This window comes from Erithacus rubecula (genome assembly GCF_903797595.1).
Source record: "Erithacus rubecula genome assembly, chromosome: 11".
In the NCBI taxonomy this organism is placed as follows: Eukaryota; Metazoa; Chordata; class Aves; order Passeriformes; family Muscicapidae; genus Erithacus; species Erithacus rubecula.
This window is the reverse complement of record NC_136663.1, coordinates 22,227,560-22,251,649: the sequence shown is the minus strand read 5'-3', so window position 1 is coordinate 22,251,649 and position 24,090 is coordinate 22,227,560. Positions and strand designations below refer to the sequence as shown.

The 24,090-nt window shown below is 43.6% G+C and overlaps 1 protein-coding gene across 3 annotated transcripts; it reads right to left on the bottom strand.

Moving 5' to 3' along the window:
* Window positions 1–743: 743 nt before the first annotated feature.
* KLHL24 (kelch like family member 24) lies at window positions 744–22,166 on the bottom strand. 3 transcript variants are annotated; one of them, XM_079315272.1, is made up of 8 exons: window positions 21,989–22,166; window positions 20,220–20,308; window positions 15,667–16,651; window positions 10,606–10,790; window positions 9,584–9,702; window positions 8,332–8,520; window positions 7,870–8,058; window positions 744–6,713 (listed from the first exon to the last, which is right to left on the bottom strand). In XM_079315272.1, the coding sequence occupies exons 3-8, from the start codon at window positions 16,584–16,586 to the stop codon at window positions 6,513–6,515; spliced, it is 1,803 nt and encodes a 600-aa protein (XP_079171398.1). In that variant the 5' UTR covers window positions 16,587–16,651; window positions 20,220–20,308; window positions 21,989–22,166; the 3' UTR covers window positions 744–6,512. The 3 variants fall into 3 exon arrangements, with proteins under 3 accessions (XP_079171398.1, XP_079171397.1, XP_079171399.1); XM_079315271.1 differs by having other exon boundaries at window positions 20,220–20,316; window positions 21,995–22,166; XM_079315273.1 differs by lacking the exons at window positions 15,667–16,651; window positions 20,220–20,308; window positions 21,989–22,166 and adding an exon at window positions 12,139–14,357.
* Window positions 22,167–24,090: the final 1,924 nt, after the last annotated feature.

Below are 24,090 nucleotides of genomic sequence, written 5' to 3'. Positions count from 1 at the left end.
AATATTTCCACTGCTTTGCAGTCTGTGGGGATTCTTCTTTTTTTCCCCAGATTACTTCTTTCTGCAGTAAGCTGAGCTTCTGCAAGCAGTGAATTTGACTAGAAGATGTTTTGGCACTGCAGCAAGAGCCGCTGTAGCTGTGCCTGAGCCTGGCCACGCTGTAGAGCTGCAGCAGGCACTGCCACATTTTCCATAGGGCTCTACCAGTCTTGCCCTCTGCTCTGCCACGTGCGTGTGTTTGAGAGAGATCCTGAGATGGCCAAGCCTCTAATTTCAGGAGAATGAACCTAGGGGATTCTTTCCAACCCATGTTTTGCCAGTCACCTTCTCAATGTTTTGCTACCTTTTCCCAATTTCCAGTGCTGGTTTTGCCTTCTGAGTCCATTCATGTTCTCGTGTCATCACAATACCCAGGACTAACCAATATTTCACATTCCACCCCCACACTTTTTACTTCTTCCAGTTTTCTTTCAAGCTCACTCTTCAAGTTTATTCCTCTTTTATTATTATTATTTATTATTACTCTACTGCAGCCTCCAGCTTACCTTTATTCCCCTCAGTAGGACAGAAAGATGAGCAGGGAAAACGCCTAGACTGGCAGGCAGGCAGATCAAAGGAGAGAGACTGCAAGGGGCAGAATCCAACAAGTTACATGACCCAAAAAACCCAGGAGGGACTTTCCTCCTTGTACCACCAAGCCCCACCCTGGATCATCTCAAACTAAAAAAAAACCAAAACCAGTGAACTATTCAAAAGGCAAATGTTTATTAGATACACGGAACTTTAAAAAACTTTCAAAGAATTATGCAAGAAATATATTTAAATATAACAGGTGTTATTGCAATTGTGCTACATTACAAAATCACTTTTCTACTGTCAGCACAATCTGAAGACCTTAATGTTATTTGTGAGATCCATTACATTGACTCTGGCACACAGTAAGTGGTCTGAGCTTTCCTGTTCAAATGTCATTTGTGCTGCACCAGGCTGTTCTTGAGGGCAAGATCATGGAACTACAGCTTCTATATTTCAGTAAATAAAGGAACTGGCAGGGAATAACAAGAACTGCTGTTTTCCTTAGCAAATAAAGGAAAATCAAAATATGATTTCAGGCGAAAATATCATATGAGTAATAGTTGAGGAGGTAAACTCTCTTTCCATGGCCAAGTAGTTCCTATTAATCCAACTCCAAAGGCTACAGGTGCACCAAAAGGAGAATGACTCATAGGTCCAGCATTTACACAGATGAAATTAGTAACAGTACATTACATTCAAGTCTCTTGATTTGCTTATTGCCATGCTGCACCACATTATTGCTTCATATTTTGTATCTTGAACAAGAGGTTGATGACTTCAGAGAGTTCAGAAATATCGCAGAGGCTACTGACTAATAAATACAAGAAACTACATATTAAGGACAGGAAGTCAAAGACTAAACTCAGTCCTTTGTCACTGAGGCGTGCTGGAAACAAAAAAATAGAAAAATACAAATACTGATTTCTCTAGATTAAATCTGCCATGGTACTGTAATAATGGAAGCATTCTAGGCATGTTCTAAACAAGAAGTTTAACTGTTCAGATTAATGAATGGCAAGATTTATTTCTCCTAGGAGGACATTAACAGTCTGGACAGTAAGACCAATCATAATAAAAGTAATAAACTGGAAGGAGTAAGCCAAGCTCTTTTTCACAATAGATAAAAATATAGGTGAATTCAAGGCACAGGTATTTTCAAAATTAACGCACGTTATTTTCTTTGGAGCTAATCATACAAACTAAGCCCTAAGTATACTATTAACAAGTTGTACACAGGGCCTTTATGTGCATCACTTGTAACAGCACTATCAGAGAATGACCACAAAATAATTCACATACAGATGTGCATACATAAAATATCAGCATAGACTGGATCTCTACAGTAGAAAAAAAGAAATATTCCTGCAAATAGCTTACAGTTCTTAGAGAGCAGCATTATCATGAACTTGTGTGTGACACAAAGGCAGCGAGCAGAGAACAGTCACAGCTGGTCTGGGCTTGGTGGGAGGCTGCTGCTTTATGGCAATGCTCACAGCACTGACACACTTGTGATCCATTTTAATTAATGCCATTTGAAATAATTCCATACTGAGGAAACTTGTGTGCTAAACGTATTTTACTAAACCCAAAGCACTGCTTGGCCCCCAACCAGATAGCAGGTTTCTGCTGAGAAAGTTCATCTTACCCTCTAGGCTCCTTTTCTGAGTATATGGTGTTCAATTTTTTTAACCAGGCACAACAAATAACTTCATTTCAACAAGTAATTTCTTGTGTACACAAGACTACATTCAGATGAAAATATTCGTTGTGCCTCATAGTGATCAAGTCTTGTGAGATTCTTAAAGCTCTTGAATTAAGTTGTGCCATCTGCAGTAGTAAAAAGGAATCCCACAGCTACTTGCCTATTTGGGCAATTCAGAAAAATGAACCCCGGACTTTCCTGAGCATTGCCACTAGCAGACCTTGAGCATATCTGCCTTTTTATTGCTCCAGCAGAGTTCAGTGAGTTGACAAATGTGAACCATTTTTACCACCTGAGTTTCAGCATCTGGAATTACAACCTTTGAGTATCCTGAACACCTTGATTTCAGCAAGCCCAGCCAAATCACAACACCAAACACAGAGGTCTGCCCCTGCCACCTCTGAGCCTGGATGCTCCAATGTGTTTCTCCTGTCTCTGCTCTCTGGAGCTGCACTCAGCTGGGGCTCTGCTGACCAGCACCTCCCCTGTGCCTCGGGCAGGGGGAAACATCAACTCACAGGCAGTGAGCAGGCCTGCTTCTTGTTCTAAGTGTTTACCTAAGATAATGAGCTGAACCCAGCTACTTTGAGGAAGAAACTGAACAGGCAGGAGCATCCTTTCTCTCAAGCACAGCTGACCAAAGCTTCCTCTGAATCTGTCCAGGTGAGCATTTCCTCTTCTTCCATCAACAGCCTCTCTCAAAACTTTGCCATGTTAAAAATATTGTTTAAAAAGCTTCAGTAAATCAGGGTCCATATCAACATAACCTGCATTAATATCTCTGCTTCAATGGAGTACAAACAAAGCTATCTTTGATGAGAACTGCATTGGTGCCAATCAAAAGAAAAAAAAAATAACAGTACAATCTGGACCCCTTGGTGCTGGAGGGGAAAGCACAGTGCCAATCCCCCAAAAGCATACCAGACATACAGTATAAAATGGAAGAGATTCCACAAATTATGCCCACTTAACCACTCCCAAAGAGGGAGTCTACAGCTACAACTACATGATCACCAGGCAATGTTCTGTGGCTGTAAAAGGAGAATGCTTCAGCCACAAGGGCTAGAGGCTGCATGTGATCAGGGATTCAGAACCTTCCAGAAGCCTGGCTGCAAGAAGGCATCAACTGTCTTTTCAATTAACATCACACTGCTAAGAACAGAAGTGAACATCAAAATAGAGGAGAAAACTATTTACTCACTTCTGTTTAGCAGTGAAGATAATGCTTAGAATTTATTTTTTAGGTCTGACCTGGAGATGCTTGAGCCCTCATAGGTATGGCTGGACTGAAGTTACATCTTTGTGCAAGTGCTCTAGAGCTACCCAACCTACTACCATTTATGATGGAAATATTTTGATTATGGTAGATGACATTAATAATTTTCTCTCCTAGCTGAGATAAAGGAAAAAACTAAAACCAACGTGTAGCTCAAGCCCATAAACTGCAAGCATCTAGATATGCATAGGAGTGAGAGGTTAAATCTTTGAATCCATCTATACCTAAGTGAAATGCATTGGAGAACAAGTGGCTCAGGAATACAAATTCCAAATTAATGCATCCTTCTAGAAAAATGGTACATTTTCATTAAATCAAGGTCAATTTGTTCTTTTCTAGGACATCTAAAAGTAACTGTTGTAACAGAGCAGGCCATAAGTGCAAATTATTTACAAATTAAACAAGCAAGAAGAAAACTCACTGCCTGTTTTAAAGAAATCATTGCATAAGTAACTGCCATTTACCAGTGCTCCATACCTGTAACTGTTAGCTTTGATACAGGTTCTCAAGAACTGTAAGCAGAGGTTTTCTGCATCTAGGTTTCTGCATTTACTGGTTCATTAAACACTGTCATTTTCAAAAATAGGTAACAGTACATAAATTGTTAAGAAAAGACAACTAAACTATAAAATTAATCTTCAAAACCATGGAAAGCAGTATCTTGTTATTTACAGAGTAGTGCAGTATTATAAACAGATTAAATGACACTGTTCTACACCTACAGAAAAAGCACTGTTAAAAAACAGTATAGCATGACAACATTACAAGTCTGAATACAAACAAGAGGAAATCAAAGGAAAGGAGGATATTTTTCAAATTGCATCTCTAATGAAGTGCTCCTATAGTCTTTGACATTTCCATTTACAATGATGGCACAAGCTATATACACTGTTAGTACACAGAATCAGTTACAGGGCAATTACCATTGCAATCAACAGACCTTCTTCACAGGTACTGAAATTGCCATTTCAAAGTAAAACTTGGTGAGCAGAAACAGATGAAACTTAGAAAAGGATTAATTTACCTGATTCATTTGTCTTACATTACCAAGGGATTTTCTTTTTAGGGCAATGTGAAGGTGCATGCTCAGAGACTGACATCCTGATTACATCACTGATATGCAATGATTTATATTTTATCAGTATTCTTACTGTATCCAAAGCAGTGTTTGGTATTCAGCCAGAAACTGAAATTTGTGTCCTTTCCTGAGGTTACAAGTTAATGCATCTCAAAGTGCAGCTCCCAGTGCTCTTTAAAACTCATGACCTTGTTACTGAAAATGGTGACTCCCAGTTTGGCATAACTTCACTGAGGGTCAGAATTTCCATCTCATGAAGAAATACTCTGGGAAAACAGATGAGGGAAGTCCAGTGGAACAAACAACGTTCCAGAGATGGTGCTTGTTTTCACCCTCCTGAGCAAGCACATAGACCAGAACCCTGAGGCCAGGGCTTGGTTCTGCAGGGATTTTATGGGGTTTTTTCTGCCCTGGCACTGACCAACTTCCCTACTGGCTGCTGTCCTCAGAATTCCTTTGAAAGGCAGTTCTGAGGTTTTTGGTGTTTTACAGGAAATTGGTACACTGACAATTGCATTAATTTTCCAACTCCCAAGTGCTATTTCAGTTTTTATGAAGTTTGTGCCTCAACTGTATACTGGAAATAAGGAGTCCTAGTACAGACATCTAGGGAGGACTTAAAAAAAATACCTTTACTGAAAAAACCCGAAGTCAATAATGGTGGTGTATCAAAATACAGGTGCTTCCTAGGCTTCAAAATTATCCAAAACATGTCATATGGCTACATGGACAGGTCCACAGATATTCTTCTGGTGAAAGGAGGGACCTTTCCAGAACTTCTTTTATCTGTGGCCAAGCAGTTTATACAGTAGTTTAAGTGTGCTACAATAAGTGATTGTCTGAAGAAAGGCCAAGAAATACTTACTGGATACTCTGCCATCTCTGCAGATGAGGCATCCAAAAGAGCAATTTACAAGCTGTAGGGCACAAACTCAAGTCCCCACATCTATCACCAGGTAATTTATAATGTGATTCAGAAAACTGGGAGAATCCAGAATTCAACATCCTTTTATTTCTGAAATAGTTTTAGACATTGCAGAGAGAAGAGAGTGAACCCAGTAATTTTCAGCCTTCACCCATACTATTCAAAAAGGTAAAAATTGGGATTCAAACTTTACCTCACAAATGCATGCCTGAACCCACTGGTTTTCCATGTCATGTAGCCTTCTTTGCTGGACATTTATCAACACTATGAATAAGTTCCACAGGTTCAGGTACAGAGTCATCACTGCAGTGTGTTGTAGTGGCTCACCAAACAACCAGTTTCTCCTTCAGAATAAAGCATTCCTCACAGATTCTTGTTTTGTCCAATGTAGCTTGTTTTGTAGGTGGATTGGTTTGGTGGTTTTGTGGGCTTTTTTTTCTTACATTCCAATCCATGCATGATCTAACAAAAAATTCTACTTGGTTCATCTGCTTGTAAGAATGATGCATATGGATTTTAACTGAGCTTTATAAATTACAGATAATTATCCTAGATGATTCTTTGGGATTTATTTGCCTATGCATTTTTCCAATTAGCAGAACCAGAAACACCTTGAAGATATTGCTTTTAAAGACATAGGCACAAATGCTGAAGGCACTTTCCCCAAAAATCTTTCAAGATTTTAATTACTAATCACACACAGGGCAAACTTTCTGATGCCTGTGCAACATCCTGCTCCCATATCAGAGCCCACAGCAGATATAACTGAACTCTGGTTACAGGATAGCTTTGTAGACTTGTTTGGTAAGTTAAATTAACCCTTTTTCTAAAGGCACAAGATATAATTTTCATATGACACTTAGGCAGGGAATTCCCACTTCAGGAATCTTTAAAAAGCCTGTCTTGCAGCAGACCACTGGATTCATTCTTCTTCTTTTTTCAAGAAAAAAATAAGTTACAGTTTAAAGCCTTTTTCATTATATCTATGAATGGTCACACAGCCATGATATGATACTGGCCTGGGCATGGCTGCCACTCCTGTGATAATGCCCGTTGCAGGGTCATAACAAAGAATAGTGTCTGTGGCTTCACCGTTCTCCCGTCTTCCACCAAGGATATAGATTTTCCCATTACACACAGACATGCCACAATTCTCCTGTTGCAAGAAAACACAAGGGAATACACAGTTATTTAAAAAGAAAGACTTGATTAATGCCCCAGTGCAGGAGGGCAGCACTGTGACTGCCTTTTGTAAACAGCCTGGCCCATAATGTTCCCTCCTGAAAGGGGCAGTGCAGAAAGCACAAAAATTAGGGAAAGTAGCAGCACAAGCCTACAGAAAAGACTATTTCAGGTCTAAGCCTTTAGTGCATGTTCCCAGATAAAGAGAACAATGGAACGCAACTGAACACTGTACTTACCATTGAAAGATCTGAGATAGGGAAAGGAGGAGAGAACAGAGGATTTCAGAGGAGGGACCACAGTGGGTACTATCAATGCAAAAAGTGGGAACAAGGAGAAGCATCTTAGAGGAGTAACAGATAATGAAGAGGGATGTAAGTGGGGAGAGAAAAAAAGGCACTAAAAAGAGTGCACAAGAAAAGACAATGCTATGTCTTACTTGAAACAGAGAGAGGATTTTATTTCTTCCTCAACAGCAGGCATGGAAAAAATACTCAGTTAAATAGAGAACACAGACTAAAACAGAAGAACATAGGGAAGGCTGGGGAAAAAGAACAAATATTTCTTAAGGTAGTACTATAGAGTATGTGATTGGTGCTTTTAACACATGGGGAAATGTAACTGCAGCACACATACTACTGCTGAGGGGACACGTCCAAATCCTGCTCAGTGTCCCATGTGTGGAAGTGACAGAGCTTTCACTGCTGAAGTCAGACACTTTCTATCCTATACAGTGGGACTTCTCCACACTGTAAAAACAGCCTTCAGTAGTTCCTGTCACACTGAAAGGCTTTAATCAATTAAAGGAAATTGCCCCTTCAGTCTAAATGAAAACATGCAACAGAAGGTAATTTTTTATACAATGAAATCATCATCCACTATACTGTTCTTCAACAGTAACAGCTCTTGAGCAAAGCCTGGCCTGCCTAACAGTGACACCCAGCTGAAAAGCTACTGCTTTAGAAACTTTCTCTTCTGTGAGGTTTTGAGTTACACAGATGAAGAGGAAAAGCAAGAATGGAATCAGAGAAGCAATTTTGTCAGGGTTAAGCAAATGTACACTTATTTAATGCCAAGACAATGTCAAAAAGTACCTTTCAGCTGTCTATGGACTTTTGATTGGTAGTTACCTGTCTGCTGAATGTATTCTGTACATGCATCCAGTAGTCCTCAATGGGGTCATAGCAGTAAATGGCTTTGGTGAGCCCGCCAGCAACATAGATGAGGTTGTTCAGGGACACGGCCGTGATGCACCTCTTGGCAATGGGGATGGTGGCACGGAGCAACCAGGAGTTCGTGTCAGGATCGTACGACTGCACCTGGACACAAGGACAGGCCTGTCAGACTGAACGCACAACTGAAGGACAGCCTGGCAGCCCACACAGCTTACACACGGACACACAAAGCAGCAGAACCTCCCCAACGGAAATGCAGTAACAGTGTATCACTCAATTAACATTTTCTACTCTGTATTTTTTTGTATTAGAGTAACTCCACCCCCCATCCAGCAAAAAACACTTCAAGCAGATCTCCCGAAGGACCTGGCTTTAAACCAGCAATCCAGTTTGCTGTGCACAGAAGAGCTAACTGACCTTGTCAGAACAGGTGTTGTCATCAGGGCCACCCCCAATGACAAAGAGCTTGCCCACACAGCTGGTGACAGCCGGGGAGCTCACAGCCTCCTTCAGGGGCGCCACCTCGCTCCAGCGGTTGGAGAAGGAGTCGTAGCACTCCACGCTGCTCAGCCGGTTCTGCCCGTCGTACCCTCCCACCACGTACACCTGCACACAGAGGGGAAAACTGCCATCACTTCGTGTTTGCTGCAGCTATCACACTCACATATCACCTCCAATTAACTGAAAGATGATCTGCTACGTTTGTCAAGGGATACGTTCCTCACATTTTTTATTTATACACAGGAGGAGAAGAATATGGTCTAAAAAGACTCCCTGGAGAGTTCCACTCAGTCACATGTGGAATGACACTGCAAACACATGCCAAAGCACAGTATTATTAATACTGCAGTAGAAACTTCTTATTTGAATAGCATTTGTTAGAAAAGGCATTCCTCTGTATTTCTCTTTTATTAGATAACATTCAACAACAGCGGCAGCAAACACCCATCTGAGATTACCTTTGCTTTGTTGGCATTTTGCTTTTTCCCTACTTGCTTATTGAAGTTTTTCCTCCTCTCAGTTTGTACACTCTATTTTCTTGTATCTTCTTTCATCTTTAGGAAGCAGAGCTCCTCATTATTTTGTGATTACCTTCTTCCCTCTGCTTGCTTAGCTGCATGTTTCATCTCTAAGAAGATCTCGTGACACCACATGCACATCTTTTCTAACTTTCACTAAGGGAGTCCCAACTAGTGGTTTTATGTTCAGGCATATTTGCCTTTAAAATAAAGCAAACCCTCCCATTTCCACACTCCATGTGTTTGCTTAATTTCAATCTAAAACATCAAATAAAACTGCTGACATTCAGAGTAGTATCAGCCTCTAGTAATAACTACATGAATTGTTAGACAGCACTTTTGAAGCACAGGCAAATCCAGAAGCTGCTTTGGTTCCCAAAAATTGCTTCTTGGAAATAAGCCACTTCAATGATGAAAACAAACAAAACCCCAAAAAAATAAATGAGCAGTAAGATCCATCTGATTTTCAAGTCCACAGGTAGTGTCTGCCTGAAGAAGAGCCTAGTTGTTTAAAGTATTTTATTTGAAAATATGCATTTTAAAAATTATTTTATATTAAATACAAAGTAAAACTGAAATATTTTCCCCACTGTTTTCTTATATACAGCAAACATTCCAACTATAAAAAAATTAAAAGATACTTCTCTTACTTTACCCAGTAGAACAGCCATTTTATGTCTCCATCTGCCTTTATTTAAAGAGGCAACTCTGATCCAAATGTTAAGTTGAGAGTTATAAATCCAGACATCCCGGCTATTGATTCTTCCACCTTTAAAATGAAACATATGCCAATTTGAATAATTATTGAATGGGTAATGCTACCTATTAACATGCCCTTCTAGAGGGGGCAATGAAAACTTTTTATCCCCTTTTGGGATGCAATAAGGATCTACCAGTATTTATACATTACATTGAAAAAGTAATTTGCAGTGAATTTCAAAGATGAAATCACAAAGTAAGTTGTTTTCCTCATGCTTTCCTTTCCCACAATGCTGAGATCACACTAGATTATTTCTTGAAGTTAGACTGCATTTTAATGGCTTTTGCCCAAGCTCTCCAGATTTCCTGTAGTGTCACTACCCAGATGAGACCCTCGAAACCCCCTGCCCATGGCACAGCCCTGCCACCCCCTCCCCTGCCTGCTCTGTGAGCATCTCCTTGGTTTCACTTTGTTCAAATGACAGAGGCACACACACCTGGGGAGACTTTTCTTTGGTTAAATCAACACACAGAGCCTGCTGTCTGAACCATCAGCTGCACCCCGAAGTTTTCCCTTGCTGAAGGACTGAATGTGTTGCTGGGAAAAACCTGCTTGGGATTTTTTTTATCTGTGGTTTCCCCAGCTGTTGCTGCACACAGGCTCCTGCTGTATTTCAAAGCAGCCATTAGCTGGTCTTTTTAAATACAATTGATGTCCTGGAATCAGCTGTAAAAAACTGCAGATTCATGCCAAACAAGAACTCCAGAAAACACTTTTGTTTACAGTAAGATTGCGCTGGGGCTGGTGTTCACAGCAGCAAAGTGACTTTCAGCTGAGCTTCTGGAAGTTCACAGTACAAAGATCTGCCCCAGTACTTACAAAGCAAACCAAAACAAACACACCCCACAAACAGGACACAAGAAAAAACAAACAAGCAAAGAAAGAACTCTTGAATTTTTTAAGATTATTCACCTGAAACAAGAATATCATTCCGCAGAGCACACACTGCATACTCAGACTTGGTAAACTCTGGAAGTTTAGCCAGTGATTTCCACTCTCCTGTCACAGGGTCATAGCACTCCGTGTATGGCAAATTAAACCCTCCAACTCGTTCACAGCCTCCAACAACAACTATCACCTCAGAATAACCAGTTGATCTAAAAAAGTGAACACAGAAAATTAAGATGTAGGACACACTTATTAGTACATGGAGGCCAAACAACACTATCTTCAAAACTGCAAAAATCAGAAAAAATACTATTGAATTTTAACTTTCACAACAGTGAAAAAAGGAAATAGAAGAAAGAGTCATTTTGCAAACAGGTTTTCACTGTTTTCAGCTGTCTCAAAACACAACAGGAGTCCTATGTAAATGGTGGAGTGGTACTGCACAAAGTTCATGTAAAAACCATGCAATTAAATAACACAGAAAGCTCTTATTATATTTTTTCTTTGACTGTCACACAGATCAGAAACAGAGCTCAAGCCAGGCTGGAGACAATGAGCTGAACAATCTGTTTCACAATGAAATCAGTCTTCAGTGCCCTTCCTGAGCTGTATACTTTACAGTACCTAAATATTCCATGTGTTTAAAAGCAGAAGGACTGTAGTCACCAAAATAAGGAAAATCAAAAAGACCTTAGTGCCAATGCACAGTAAAAGAGAAAACAGGAGTGACAGGAGGAAACATTAAGGAACACTGAAATAAAAATTCAGACCTAAAATCAAAAGCTAAAACTCAGTGGCAATAAATGAGGCATTAGACAGCCTGAAATATACCCAAATAGACCTTTAAATTCTATACTGATTATCCTTCTACTAACCAGATGCTTCTGCATTACACATATTCTATATTCACAGCAGTAACAAAACTTACCTAACAAAAATGAATCCATATTTGAGTGTAGAGAATAAATTAACTATCTTTGATGTACAAATTAAACTGTGACCACCTTTATTCCTCCTCTCAGACTTATAATTTCTTGTCAGCATTTGTCAAACTCCTTTCTTTTCAGGGCATTTTAAAATTAAAGCACTTTGCACAACATAGGTATTTCAAGGACTGCTGTCAGTTAAGCAAAACTGAATGCAAGATTCATTTTATTTTTGATGAGCCTTTTTGTTGTGTTGTGCTTTGTATGATCCCACTGTGAAGAGGCATCTCATAGAACAGACATTCATGTCATTGCTGAGTATTGCAGTCTCCTCTCAAAAATAAAGAAAAAAAGATTTATGACTAGATTTGAGGTAAAAGTTGCATGATCTGTCCCTGAAGTTCCTAACATGAGCTTGTGCACATATTCACCTCTAAATGAGGCTTTCCCTGTCTTGAAACATCATGAATAAAAGTAGGGATCCTTCTATCTCCTGTCACCACACATCAAACTGAAATATTCCACTTCTGTTTCTATCCAGATTACTGTGAAGAGGCAAAGGCAGTGCTCAATGCTAACATGCTCCAGGATGAGATAAATGAGAGGTGCCTGAGAAATGGCACTTACACACCTGGACCTGTCAGAAGAAACTCTTCTCAGCTGCTCAGCTTTGAGGTCATGATCCCTCCTGGTTTCTATGGATTTACTCTTTACTGGCTTTTGCTTTTTTGAGGAACAACTCTGAAAAGAATCTCTCAAAGGGTAAGAGAGGGGAAGTTCCTGTGCCAACAAAGTGTTACCCAGGAAAAGAATTTCCATAAAAGCAAGATGCTCATCTCATAATTTGCCTTAGAAACAAGCCCAAAGACAGCAGCTGTGTACTAAGAAGTTTGTCTGTGCATTAGTTTCTAGATCAGAATGAAGGTCTCCATTCACACACTGAAAAGATGACTGTGATACATTATCAAACTTTGGTTTAAAACTAAATGAACAAAAAAACTGCTCAGAGAGAGTTCTTTATGAATTACTATAATGGAATTTTCCAAGAAAATATTCATTTAGCACAGTATTTCAAATACAAAGAGACCAAAAAATTTCCTAACATTTTAGTACCTACATGACAATATTCTTTCTTCAGGTAAGAGAAATTTTCTCCATTGTATTTTCTTGAACAAGTCTTGCACTGTGCAGATTTTATGGTTAGTTCCAATTTTTTTTTCAAATGACAGAATGCACACCCATTTAAAAAAAAAGTAAAATGTGGTAGGAATACACAAAAAGAACATTGAGGCAAAGGCTAATTCCAGAAAAGAACCAAGGATATATTTAAATGAAAGTCAGAAAAAGCTGTGACTTCAACCAGTGGTACAGGAAGCTCTTCTTGTAGCCCTTGGAAGAAACAGCGTGAGCAAAGTAAGAGAGGTGTTAAAACAGACTGTAAAGATTCCAGGAGACACTATCCCACATTAAATAGAAAAGAGGGAGGGGACGACAATAACAGTGTCATACAATTCCATGCATTCCCAAGTACAGGCTTTCCAGGGCTCCTGAGCTCCACACACACCTCTTGATGAGATAAAAACACCAAACAGCACAGTATGATCTGAGCAAGAAAAACTTGAGGTAGTTCAGACAGATCACATTCAAAACCATGGTAAGTTCAGAAAACAAATCACAGAAATTCCAGTAAATCACTACTTTTTTCTTTGTCACTGTTAAATCAATTTTGGGTAGTAAATGAGGTAGCAGACAAAATGTAAAGTGAAACAGAAACCCATCTCCAAGTGGGAAGAATAAGGGACTACATTAAAGCTTTCCAAAGGCAACTGAAAAGGACACATTAAAATCTGTAAACATCCTAACTCTGGTTAAAGAACACGCTCGTGTATTGCTCCCAGACAGCTGAACAGCAGCTTTGATGAAAGTCTGAAGATAACTCAGAGATAACTCACAGCAGGAAGAGCCCCTGCAGTTTTGGATATGGAAGTGTGCTACTGCTCACAGCTTGGTCTCAGCTGGGAGATTTGGTGTGCAACACAACCACGAGGGACAGGACAGGCTTACAGGAGCAGGAGGGACAGCCTCAAGATGTCACTGTGCCATTGCAAGTCCATAACTGCAAGGCTCTCTCAGAAGGACCTGCATTTGCCAACCATGCCTTAGTGGCAAAGAGAACAGCTATGCCACACTTTAAACTTTTATTTACTTCAGGTAACTCTTCACTAGCTTCAAAAAGAAAAAAAAGAAAAAATCAACTTGTAAATTGTAATGTAGTCTGTTCTTTGAAAATACAAGTAGAACCCATTTCACCCATAGGTGCATCCATATTAATATAACCAAGCACAATTTATTTCCCAAAGTTTCAGTAAAAGCACTGGTGTGGCAATTGTTCATTCTGTAGCCTCCTTTTAGCAACAGTTTATATTAGGAGGCAGGCATGAAAAAAAGGCAAAGAGCTCTCTATTGCCCTCCCCTCCCCAAAGCCCCCCCCAAATGCCCAGAAAAGGTGTGATGAAAACGTGAGGGAAGGGGCACCTGGCAACTATTTTAAAACACAATCATTTTGCTATAGGCAACAGAATCAAACAAACAACAGAAACACATGACAAAGAACTACTCCATGAATGTAATATAGAAAAGGGGAAAAAATTCCTGCTGGGAAGCCAGCCAGTTTCTCTCTTTGTAAATGACTTCTCTTGTTGCTGCCTACTCCAACTCCCACTGCAGTTTAATATACTCAGCAGTAAAACCAACAAACCCCACTGCTTCAGGAATCACCTGTATCAGGCAAGGTGCCTCATTTACAAACTACAGCCCCACTCTGGGGATGCCCAGACTCTCAAGCAAAGACACACCACACACTGACAAAATTTCTGTATTTGCCTTCCTTACCCAACTGAGAAAAAAAGCAGAACAAACACCAAACCAAACACTGGAGCTTGCAGCCCACTCTGTCTGAATTCCCTGGTTCCTCCCTCCCAGAAATGATCACAGCAGCAAATTCCCAAACTGCCATGACCCAAAGGCTTCCAAAGACCCCCTGGGCAGTGCACAGCTTAGGAAGCCTGGGTGGGAGCAGGGCTGCAGGGTTAAGATGAGCTTCTTCTGTCAAGGCAGGACTGAAGACTGGAAAGCCACTAATGGGGCAAACACTGCCAAGTGTTTTCTTCCCCTCAAGCAAGCCTTTAACATCTGCCAAAAAATAAGGGTTCCCTGCACAGTCACTGTAGAGCAACCACATATGAGTAAGAGTAAACAAAGAGAAGTAACTCCTAACAAACCTGTTTGTCTAGACCATCACTGTATCACCTTAATGTAACGTATGGTTTTATAAAATACTGCTCAAAGCAGCTGGAGTTAACTATAAACTACCATCTCTACTATCACTGGCATAAAGCTGGGAAAATATTTTTCAGGAAAAAAAAAGAATCATAATAGCCATTGCTCATAAATGCCACTAATAGATTCTTCCTCATTTCTTCCTGAAACCTCAGTCACCTATTTGTGTAACACATTATTAAGTGGCAGTAATTCTGAATTATTAAAATGTCACCAAATGAGCACAAAATACTTCAGGAACTGTTTCATGATTCTTTAAAAATACAATATTTGGTTTCTCTACAGTTAAGAACCTGTTGTTTTGCTGTCTATTACAAACACATGTACTACTCCATCTGTAAAGTATTTGTGATGTAGCAAGGAAATGCTCTGAATACATAATACCCCATCCACATCCTTTGTGGTGTGCTGACCATTTACATTAGTTTGTTACAAAAAGAAAGCTGGGAAAATGGAGTGGTTTACCTGCCACAGCATAGTGAGCTCTCTCCCAGACACTGCTATTATATGAAGTACCTTAAGATCTCCCCTAGCAAACACTACCCTTAAGAAAGTACTTAACTAGCAAGGTAATGCAACTTCACTTACCTTTTTTCAGAGCAATGAAGCGCTCTATGCAAAAGGACTCACTTATGCACATTCTCAAGTGACACGTGAGCTTCATGCATGTGGGGAAGTACAGAAGTGTAACTGCAGCAGCTCCAGAATTTAGCAAAGTAAAATAATCTGCAAGAGATTTTTCTCCAGGCATGCATCTATCAAACATCTGTACATCAAATGACGTCCTTCTGCAGAAAAAGAGTTAAAAGCGTTTCCTCACCTGCGTGGCCTAGTTCTGGGAGACATCATCTCGTTTCCAAGGATGTGGTATCGCCTGGCTTCGTGCAGCAGCTGATAGCACTCTGGGGAATTCTGAATCAGCTGGTCCACTTCCACAGTCTGAACAAAGTAGTTGGGGTGCAGGAGGGGGAGCCTGACGTGCGTCAGGAGCTCGTGGAGCACGGGCCGGCGCAGCTCGACGGCGCGGTACACCCAGCGCATCACGGCCTCAAACACCATCTCCTCCTTACTGATCACCAGCTCGTCGCTGCAAATGTAATCGATGAGCTCGTCCTTGCCCAGCTCCAGGAACTCTTCGTGCTGGGACACGTCCTCGAAGGTCTGCAGCGCGAAGTTCCTGCACTTGGTGAAGAGCGTCTTGAGCGAGTGCGTGTCGGCGAAGCGCTGGATGCCCAGGCAGTTGCAGGGGTCCAGCTGCTCCTCCAGGAACTTGGCGCAGGCGTCGCGCAGAACGCTGATCTGGAACAGGCTGGACGTTTCAAAGAGGTACTGCACGTTCTCCGTGGTGATTTTCACCTTGCCCGTGTACACGTACTGCAGAAAGCAATCCATGGCTTCGGCAAAGATGCCGTTGATCTCCACCAGCATCTCCCTGCTCTCCCTGTGGTCGTTGCAGAACATGGCTCTGAAGTAGCTGCTGCAGGCCGAGAGCACGGCGCGGTGGCACGGGAACTCGCGGCCCTCCACGCAGATGATGACGTCCGTGAAGAGCCGGCTGTCTCGGAACTCATTGAAGATCTGCAGAATGCTTTCTGCGTGGGATGATCCCGAGGAGAAGTCAAAAAACTCCGGGCCTGACAAGGATTTCGGGTCCATTTCAAAAACTTTCCGCTTGGTTGCAGGGGAGTCTCGTATCCCGCTATCCTCTCTATTCAGTCTGCGTCCCAATATTAGTACCATTGTTACATCAGTTGGCTATAGAGTCATTGAGAAAAACTTGCCGAGGGTCTCCTCGCTGCAACGGTCTGAAAAATTAAAACACTTCAGTATTCAGTCTGGCACACTCTTAGCTGCATCACAGGGATGACACAAGATACTTGTTTGCTCACTCTTTGACGTTTCTTGGAGGTGGCACGGGGCAAATTAGTGTGCACCTTGCCCAGGGCAGTGCAGCACTGCCAAGTGTTAACTGCAAAATACACCCAGAAAACAGCTGCTGTAGGTGGCAATTTCTGATTGTTCCAGCATCACTGGTACTGCATTAGTGTGTAAGAGAAAAAAAAACATCTCGAGATCTTGGCTCCAGCAAATCACCTGGCCGACAAAAGCCAAAGATGACCTGGATAATGATCCAGAGCTTAAACTTTTCCCTTTTTTATGTGATCCTCACTTCAGCTGGAGCCTCCAAAGTTGCCAATGTAACAGCACTAGTCAAAAAAGGGGTGTGGAGGGAGAATACTGAAATTTTAAAAGCAAGAATTTAATCGAATAACCAACCACTCAATTTTCATAATGAAGTCTTAAAACACCAGTGGTTAAATAACAACCTCTGATCTCAACAAGTAACTTTGACTGTAAATTTTTACTCTTCATTCCTAACATCTAAAAATTAGTTCACTGATAATCAATGATTCAATTAAAAATTAATGTTAACTGCTAGCACACAAAAGAGAATAAAAGATTAACTATATTTTTATTGTGTAAAACTACTGGAAATATGAACAAGGGCAGCTTGCTGAGGACAGGGAGATTTTCTGTTTCCAAAGCACTACTGGAAATAATTACTAACAGAAGTTTTTGCTTGAACACTTTCCAGTTTCAAGTACAAGTGTAAAGGTTCCTCCCAGCATACAAACACACACTCACATTATCAGAGCACTGAAGTTGCAAAAATCAAATACTCAGACGTTTGCATATGCCAATATTAGAGTGTGTAGGTGAAGAAAATGCAGCTGACTTTGCAAATAGTGCATGTTAGAGGTAGTAAAAGGAACCAATCTAGCACAGCAGGGCTTTTTGCCTCTCCTGAGCTTAAAAATGACCTGGATGAATGTACACCAAGACACAGCAAGAGGCTGGCAAAGCACCCTCTCAGGCCTGGCACTGGTACAATTCCAAATGCTTGTAATAGTTTTTTGTACGTCTACAAGGCCACAAGCTGAATTATTTTGAAGCTTATGAAAATTTTTTTCGTGCCTCCCAAGGTTTTATTCAGTTTCCCTGAATGCACAGCCAGGAAACACCAACTCCTCATGGCAACTTCATTTCCTGATGAGCTCCCATCCTCAGAGCTGCAATTATCCAGTCCCAGACCGGCCACGTCATCACTTAATATAGAACAAAATGAATGTGCTTTTTTTAAACAGCCTTTTTACCCAGCACCTTTAAAAGGGCACCATCTGGACAATCAGCAAGGAAAGAATGCAGGCTGTATCTTCACTCATTGAGAAAAGAGTTTCTAAAACTATCACGTTCTCAATAAAATTTTTTACACAAATTTACAAGGTAGATTCTTGGTCTGGGGCTCATTTACCCTACAAAATACTCAGTTTTAATTTGACTTAAAACAGGACCAGTTGTCACTTTGATGCCTGAAAAACACAGCTGGAACAAGCCTATCTAATAACTGATTGCTTCAGAGAGACTAACAAGGCACAAATGGACAATCTGATCTGTAGCTGACATTCTATCCCATGTATTGCACAATCACTTCACCCTGGAATGACACAGGCCCGGTACAAAACAACACCAACAACCAGCTCTGCTGCCAAAATCCTACCCCCTACACTGAATTTCATCTGCAACTACCTACTACTACTAGCATGAGAAAGTGGGCAGAAACAGAGCAGCAGCAGCAGCAAAGGGAAATATAACAATATAACAATATAAACACTAAAGGCTGAATTTCAGCATGGCAGATTTAAATCAGGTGAATTTCACAAAAGCTAATGGATCTTTTCCAAAGGAAGCTAGCCTGAAATGAGAAGCAAGAGCCTGATGCTGCATGAAAGGGCAAAGCACAGCAACCAAGTAAAAATTCTTCAAGATGGTATCTTTCTCATTATGTGAGAAGTTAAGACAGCACTGTATTATGCAATCATTAATAACCAGAAACAAGGGCTCTGGGTTACACTGCTCACTGAAGAAAGCAACATCTTCTTTATGCCTGAAATGTCACAAAGTTAGTGGTCAGCAATTTTTTTTAATGTCCTAATGGCTTAAGGAAATGAAAAAAAAAATCCACAAAGTAAGAACTAATCAAGGGGATAAATATAGTAAATTCACAAATAAGATATACTAAAAAGGAAAAAGAACTCCACTTCATTACAGAATGTACTGTTTTGAAATGTACTTTCCTTCAATTTCTGTCCAGTTAATTACTTCTGCAGGTTTGCTTCAGCAAAACAATTTCACAAGCCTATCAGTAACAGTGTCACATGTTCAGCTCTATCACATATACGTGTTGCCTTCCTGCAAATCTTTCACTGGCAGTTTTGAAATGTCACCTTCCAGCTGCCAAAGTGGGAAAGGCAGAGGGGGATCAGTGCCTGAGGCTGAGCTGGATGTTGTGCAAAGGGGGGGAAACACAGCAAGGACAGACCTGTATGCAGAGGTACTTAATGCCTGATCTGCTGACAGACCCTGCACTGTAAACCACCACTCATTCAGGGAATTTATCAGATCTCATCAGGAAGTCTAAACAAAGCAAAAGAAAAATAAATTTTTTCCCTCAAAGACAAGTACTGGGAATTATTCCATCAAAGAGAAAAAAATAATACAAAATCTACTGGATTGCTTGTCTGAGCAAGGGTCAACAAGAATGGATCTTGAGCATTCAGAGTCTGCCCATTTGAAACACTGGAAAGGAATAAACAAATCACACTTCCAATCAGCAGGTTTTAAAAATATTTCCCAGACACAGACACAGCTCTGACATGGATGTTACCTCACACACACATATTTCTGAGTTAAGAGTTCACCACAAGTTCAGGTTCCTCTATTTCCTTCACCTACACCAGCTGTTCCTCAGAAATACCCTACAAGCCCAATTCAGAGACTGGTATAGGAAACCTATAAAACGTTTTGCCCTGACACCTTCTATCAGTAAATCCTCCTATGCAAACTATGTTGCACTAAACTCCTCCTTCCTCTACTGCAACACTCCACAGCTGTGCCAGCAGCTGCCTTTCTGTCACCTGTGTGACACTGAGCCCAGAGAGCCCTGCAGTGACACCTTGTCCCCAGGTGTGCTGAGCCCCAGAGCCCTGCAGTGACACCTTGTCCCCAGGTGTGCTGAGCCCCATAGTCCTTCAGTGACACCCTGTCCCCAGGTGTGCTGAGCCCCAGAGCCCTGCAGTGACACCTTGTCCCCAGGTGTGCTGAGCCCCAGAGCCCTGCAGTGACACCTTGTCCCCAGGTGTGCTGAGCCCCAGAGCCCTGCAGTGACACCTTGTCCCCAGGTGTGCTGAGCCCCAGAGCCCTGCAGTGACACCTTGTCCCCAGGTGTGCTGAGCCCCAGAGCCCTGCAGTGACACCTTGTCCCCAGGTGTGCTGAGCCCCAGACCTCACCCTCGGGATGCAGTTTCTGAGTACCTGAGGCTGTGCTGGGCTGCTGTGGCTGCCAGGGGAGGTGACAGGAGGTGATGTCCAGCCCGTGCCCAGGACCTGGCGTGGCAGGAGCGCTGACCACCTGTGAAGGGAGAAAAGGAGGCGCTGGGGAGGGCTGGGGAAGGCAGAGCAGCAGTGGGTCCTGTGTGCTGTCACCTGCTGAGGTGTGAGCAGCAGCACCCCGCAGATAATGAGTAACCCCAGCACACCCAGAAACGAAACCCAGCTATGGGAACGGTGTTTTCACTCCGAGCCTGGGAACTGCAGCTGAGGTTTGGCCTGTTCCGGGCGTTCTGTGGTTGGAGATAAGAGATAAGGCTGCAGCTCAGGTGTGTGCTCACCAGCAGAGAACAAACTCCCCCCTGCAGCAACCCTGCAGAACCGCAGCACGTGCTCTTCTTGTTTGGAAAGGAACAGGGGGTGGGGAAAAAGGGCATAACCTTTCCCTCTGACAAAAAAACAAACACAGCATTCTGTTTTCCTTCATCTGTCCTTGGGATGTGAAAAAGACGATGAAGTCTTTAAGAATGATTAACTAGTAAACAAGAATTCAATCGAACTGATTGACATGGTAAGAGCTAGCTGAGCTGCAGAAGTTTTGTTATTCCGATGTAAGACTATCTTGATTAAAAAAAGTCAAAATTCAGCAGTAATCCAAGCTAGTGACACACACACACACACAAAAGCCTTAAGTGCCCTCAAAAGTCACCCAGCAAAAAAACAGGAACTGATTTGGACATGAGAGTCACGATTACTAAGTAAAGCAACACAAAAACAAGCCCTGAAAAGGGACACCTTGAAACTGCAGAACCCTTTATGCAGCGTTTTGTAAACGAAAAGGTTCATCAAACCGATAAAAACAATTTAAGTGGAGGGAAAAAAAAGGGAAAAAAAGCACACTGCACAGTATTTGCGTGGGGAAGAAACAGTGAAAAAATCCCAATGCTTCCCCTTTGGTTTCGCTGTCGTTCTTGCACGTGATTGAGCTTTTGCTAAACCAAAGCCGAGTCTGAGCCCCAGCGTTCCCAGGCTCGGGGGTTCAGCCAGATGCCAACACACCCGACACCGGGCAGCGCCCGCCGGGCTGGAGCGCGGCCCGGCCGCCGAGCCACCCGGAACCCGGCGGGGAACGGGGCAGAACGGACAGCCGCGCCCAGCCCCGCCACAGCCGAGCGCGGGAGCCGCTCCCGCAGGCAACAGCGCGGCGCGGACACCGAGCCCAGGCGAGGAAAGCGCAGCCGGAGGCGGCGGCACAAAATGGCTCCTCCCGTCCCGCCCTCCAGCTCACCTTCACCCCGGGCCCGCCGCGGCCCCCCCGCGCCCCGGCCAATCCGCGCCCGCGGCCCCGCCCCCGCCCGCCCGGCGGCCAATCCGCGCCCGCGGGGGGCTCGGGGGGCTCGCGCAGCCCCTCGTTACGAAACGGCCGCGGGCGGCGCGGGGGCTGCGCGAGCCCCCCGCCCGCTGTGCCCGCCAGGACCGCCGAGTGCAACAACAATAACAACAACACTAACAACAAAAACAACAACAACAACAATAACAGCACCGCGCAGCGCACGCACCGCCGCGGTCCCGCAGCCCTCCCCAACGTGGCACCGCCGCCGCGCACTGCCAGCAGCGCGCCGGACGCGCTGTCCCCTCCGCGGCGGCTAACGGGCCGGCCCGGCCCCGCGCCCCGGCTGCGCCTCCGCGCCCTCCCCGCAGCTGCCCGGCCGCCGTGGGGCACCGCGCCCCGCTCCCTCCCGGCCGCCCCGAACTCACACCGGAGCGCGCCCTGCCGCGCTGCGCTGTGCCCGCGGGAGCCGCCGGGGCCGCTCGCTCGCTCGGGCCGTGCGGGCGGGCACGGAGCGATCCGCAGCGGTGCAGCGCGCTCGGGCCTCTCCGCCGCCGGTCGCGCTGCCAGCGCCGCTCAAAACAAAGGGGCTGGCGGGGCATGTGACCTCCGAGCCACCGCACATGATGTCACCGGCTCCGCGCGGCCCTGGGAGCTGTAGTTCCGCCGCCCCGCCCGAACGCGGCCCCGCTCCCTCAGCGGCCCGGGGCAGCCGGGGGCGGGCGGCGGCGACGGAGGCTCGGCGGTCGCTGCCAGCCCTCGCCATGGCCGGCCCTCGGCCGGGATCCCCGGGGCGAGCACACCCCGCTACCCCACAGGGACACCCGACCCGCCCGCCCCGGGCTCCTTCCAGCCCTTGTTCCCTCTTCAGGGCCCTACCGGAGCCCTCCAGCAGGAGCCGGCTCCCAGACTGCGAACAGACCCTGTCCTGGGGTGGGCCTTCGGCCGACATGGCCAGAACAAAACCTATTGCATGAAAAATATTAACCAAGATAGAATCTTTGTCTACCTGAGCTACAGCTCCACCCAATTAATTCAGAATTTCCAGTTCCTCTTCAACAATAACGCAGGACAGAGTGTCCCTGTCCCTGCTGACCACGGAAAGCCAAGGTCGTCTTCAAGCTGGGACGCTTAAGAGAGAGCTCTGCTGTCACAGCTGGGGGTCCGGGGGGTGGCAGCCAGTCAACTGCAAATATAAAAGCAGGACCCTGGTGTCATCGCCCTGCAATTTCATGAGCAGGTCTGAGCCTGTCCTGGAGCCCAAATTCACTTCATATCCAAAGTATTTGGACACTGGCCCACGCTCCAGCACAGGCTGATGGAACATGCCTGGGAGTATGGAAATTTATTTTTGTTCTGCCCTTTAGCATAAGCAAACTTGCAAGCCCATAATGCAGAGCAGCAAGGCGAGGGCAGGGATGTGCATGCTTAAATTAAGATCATTACCTGGTGCTAAATGAGGCTTTATGCAACGGCGTGGAGCTGATGTGGGCAGGTAACTGGCTGTGCTTTCCTTCCTAGAAGGATGACCTCCCCCTCTAGCCCCTTACTGCTAAGGGAAAGGAAGAAATACAAGTTCTATCAGCTCTCCCCTGCTTCACTCCCCTAACTGTTGGCTGTCAATCCCAGGCATTATATATCTTTACCTTTTGGTGACACTCCCCAGTCGTCTGACCCAGGATATTCCCAGGAAGCGCACCAGCGTGTGCTCTTGGCAGTAGCTGGCTGTGCTCTGCACTGAAACTTGAAGAGGATCAGTGTGTGCTCAGGACTCCAGGGCTGACCCCCTCCGGAGCAAACTGGGCTCAGGTTTTCATAGGCTAAACAAGCTCTGATTTCTCCTGGGGTCAGGTAAATTGCAGCTTTGCAAAACAGTTAGAATTGTTAATTAAAAATTAAAAGGCAATTGCAAAATGTAAAGTGTTTTCACATCTTAAACAATATTAACCTTCAACCATTTTCCTGCAGAGCTAAAACTCAGAACTGCTTGACTTCATTAGAAGTGAGAGCCTTCACTCCATTTCTCATCCTCTGCCTGGAAAAGCAAGAAGATCCCAAACAACACAGACAGCAAAGACAAAATCAGCAGCAAGTTCACCTCATACAATACAGGCCTGTTGCAATAACGTATGTCACCCACTGAATATAGGAAATATTAATAACCTGACATCCTACTTGTTACAAAAACATTAAATCTAAAAGTATATGACCTAAGAAAAATGTTATGCTTAAAATAGACTTCTTATCCTTTATATCCTCTTGTCTGCCCCAGTTCTTTGAGTCTGTAACACTTGGGGTCAATATGAGCATGTAGAGTTCACTTGAGAAAACATAACTGGGATTAAAGGAATGAGTCAGAGGAAGGAAAAAATCAAAACAGGATCAAGATACCTCTGCACTGGCTTGAAGGAGCTATCTGAAGGCACTATGTTTACTCCAATACAAACTGCACGTGGCAAAAATATCTTGAGTGAAGAGGGTAAACGGAGTATTAAAAAGAAAACACTAATTAAAAATACTCATTGA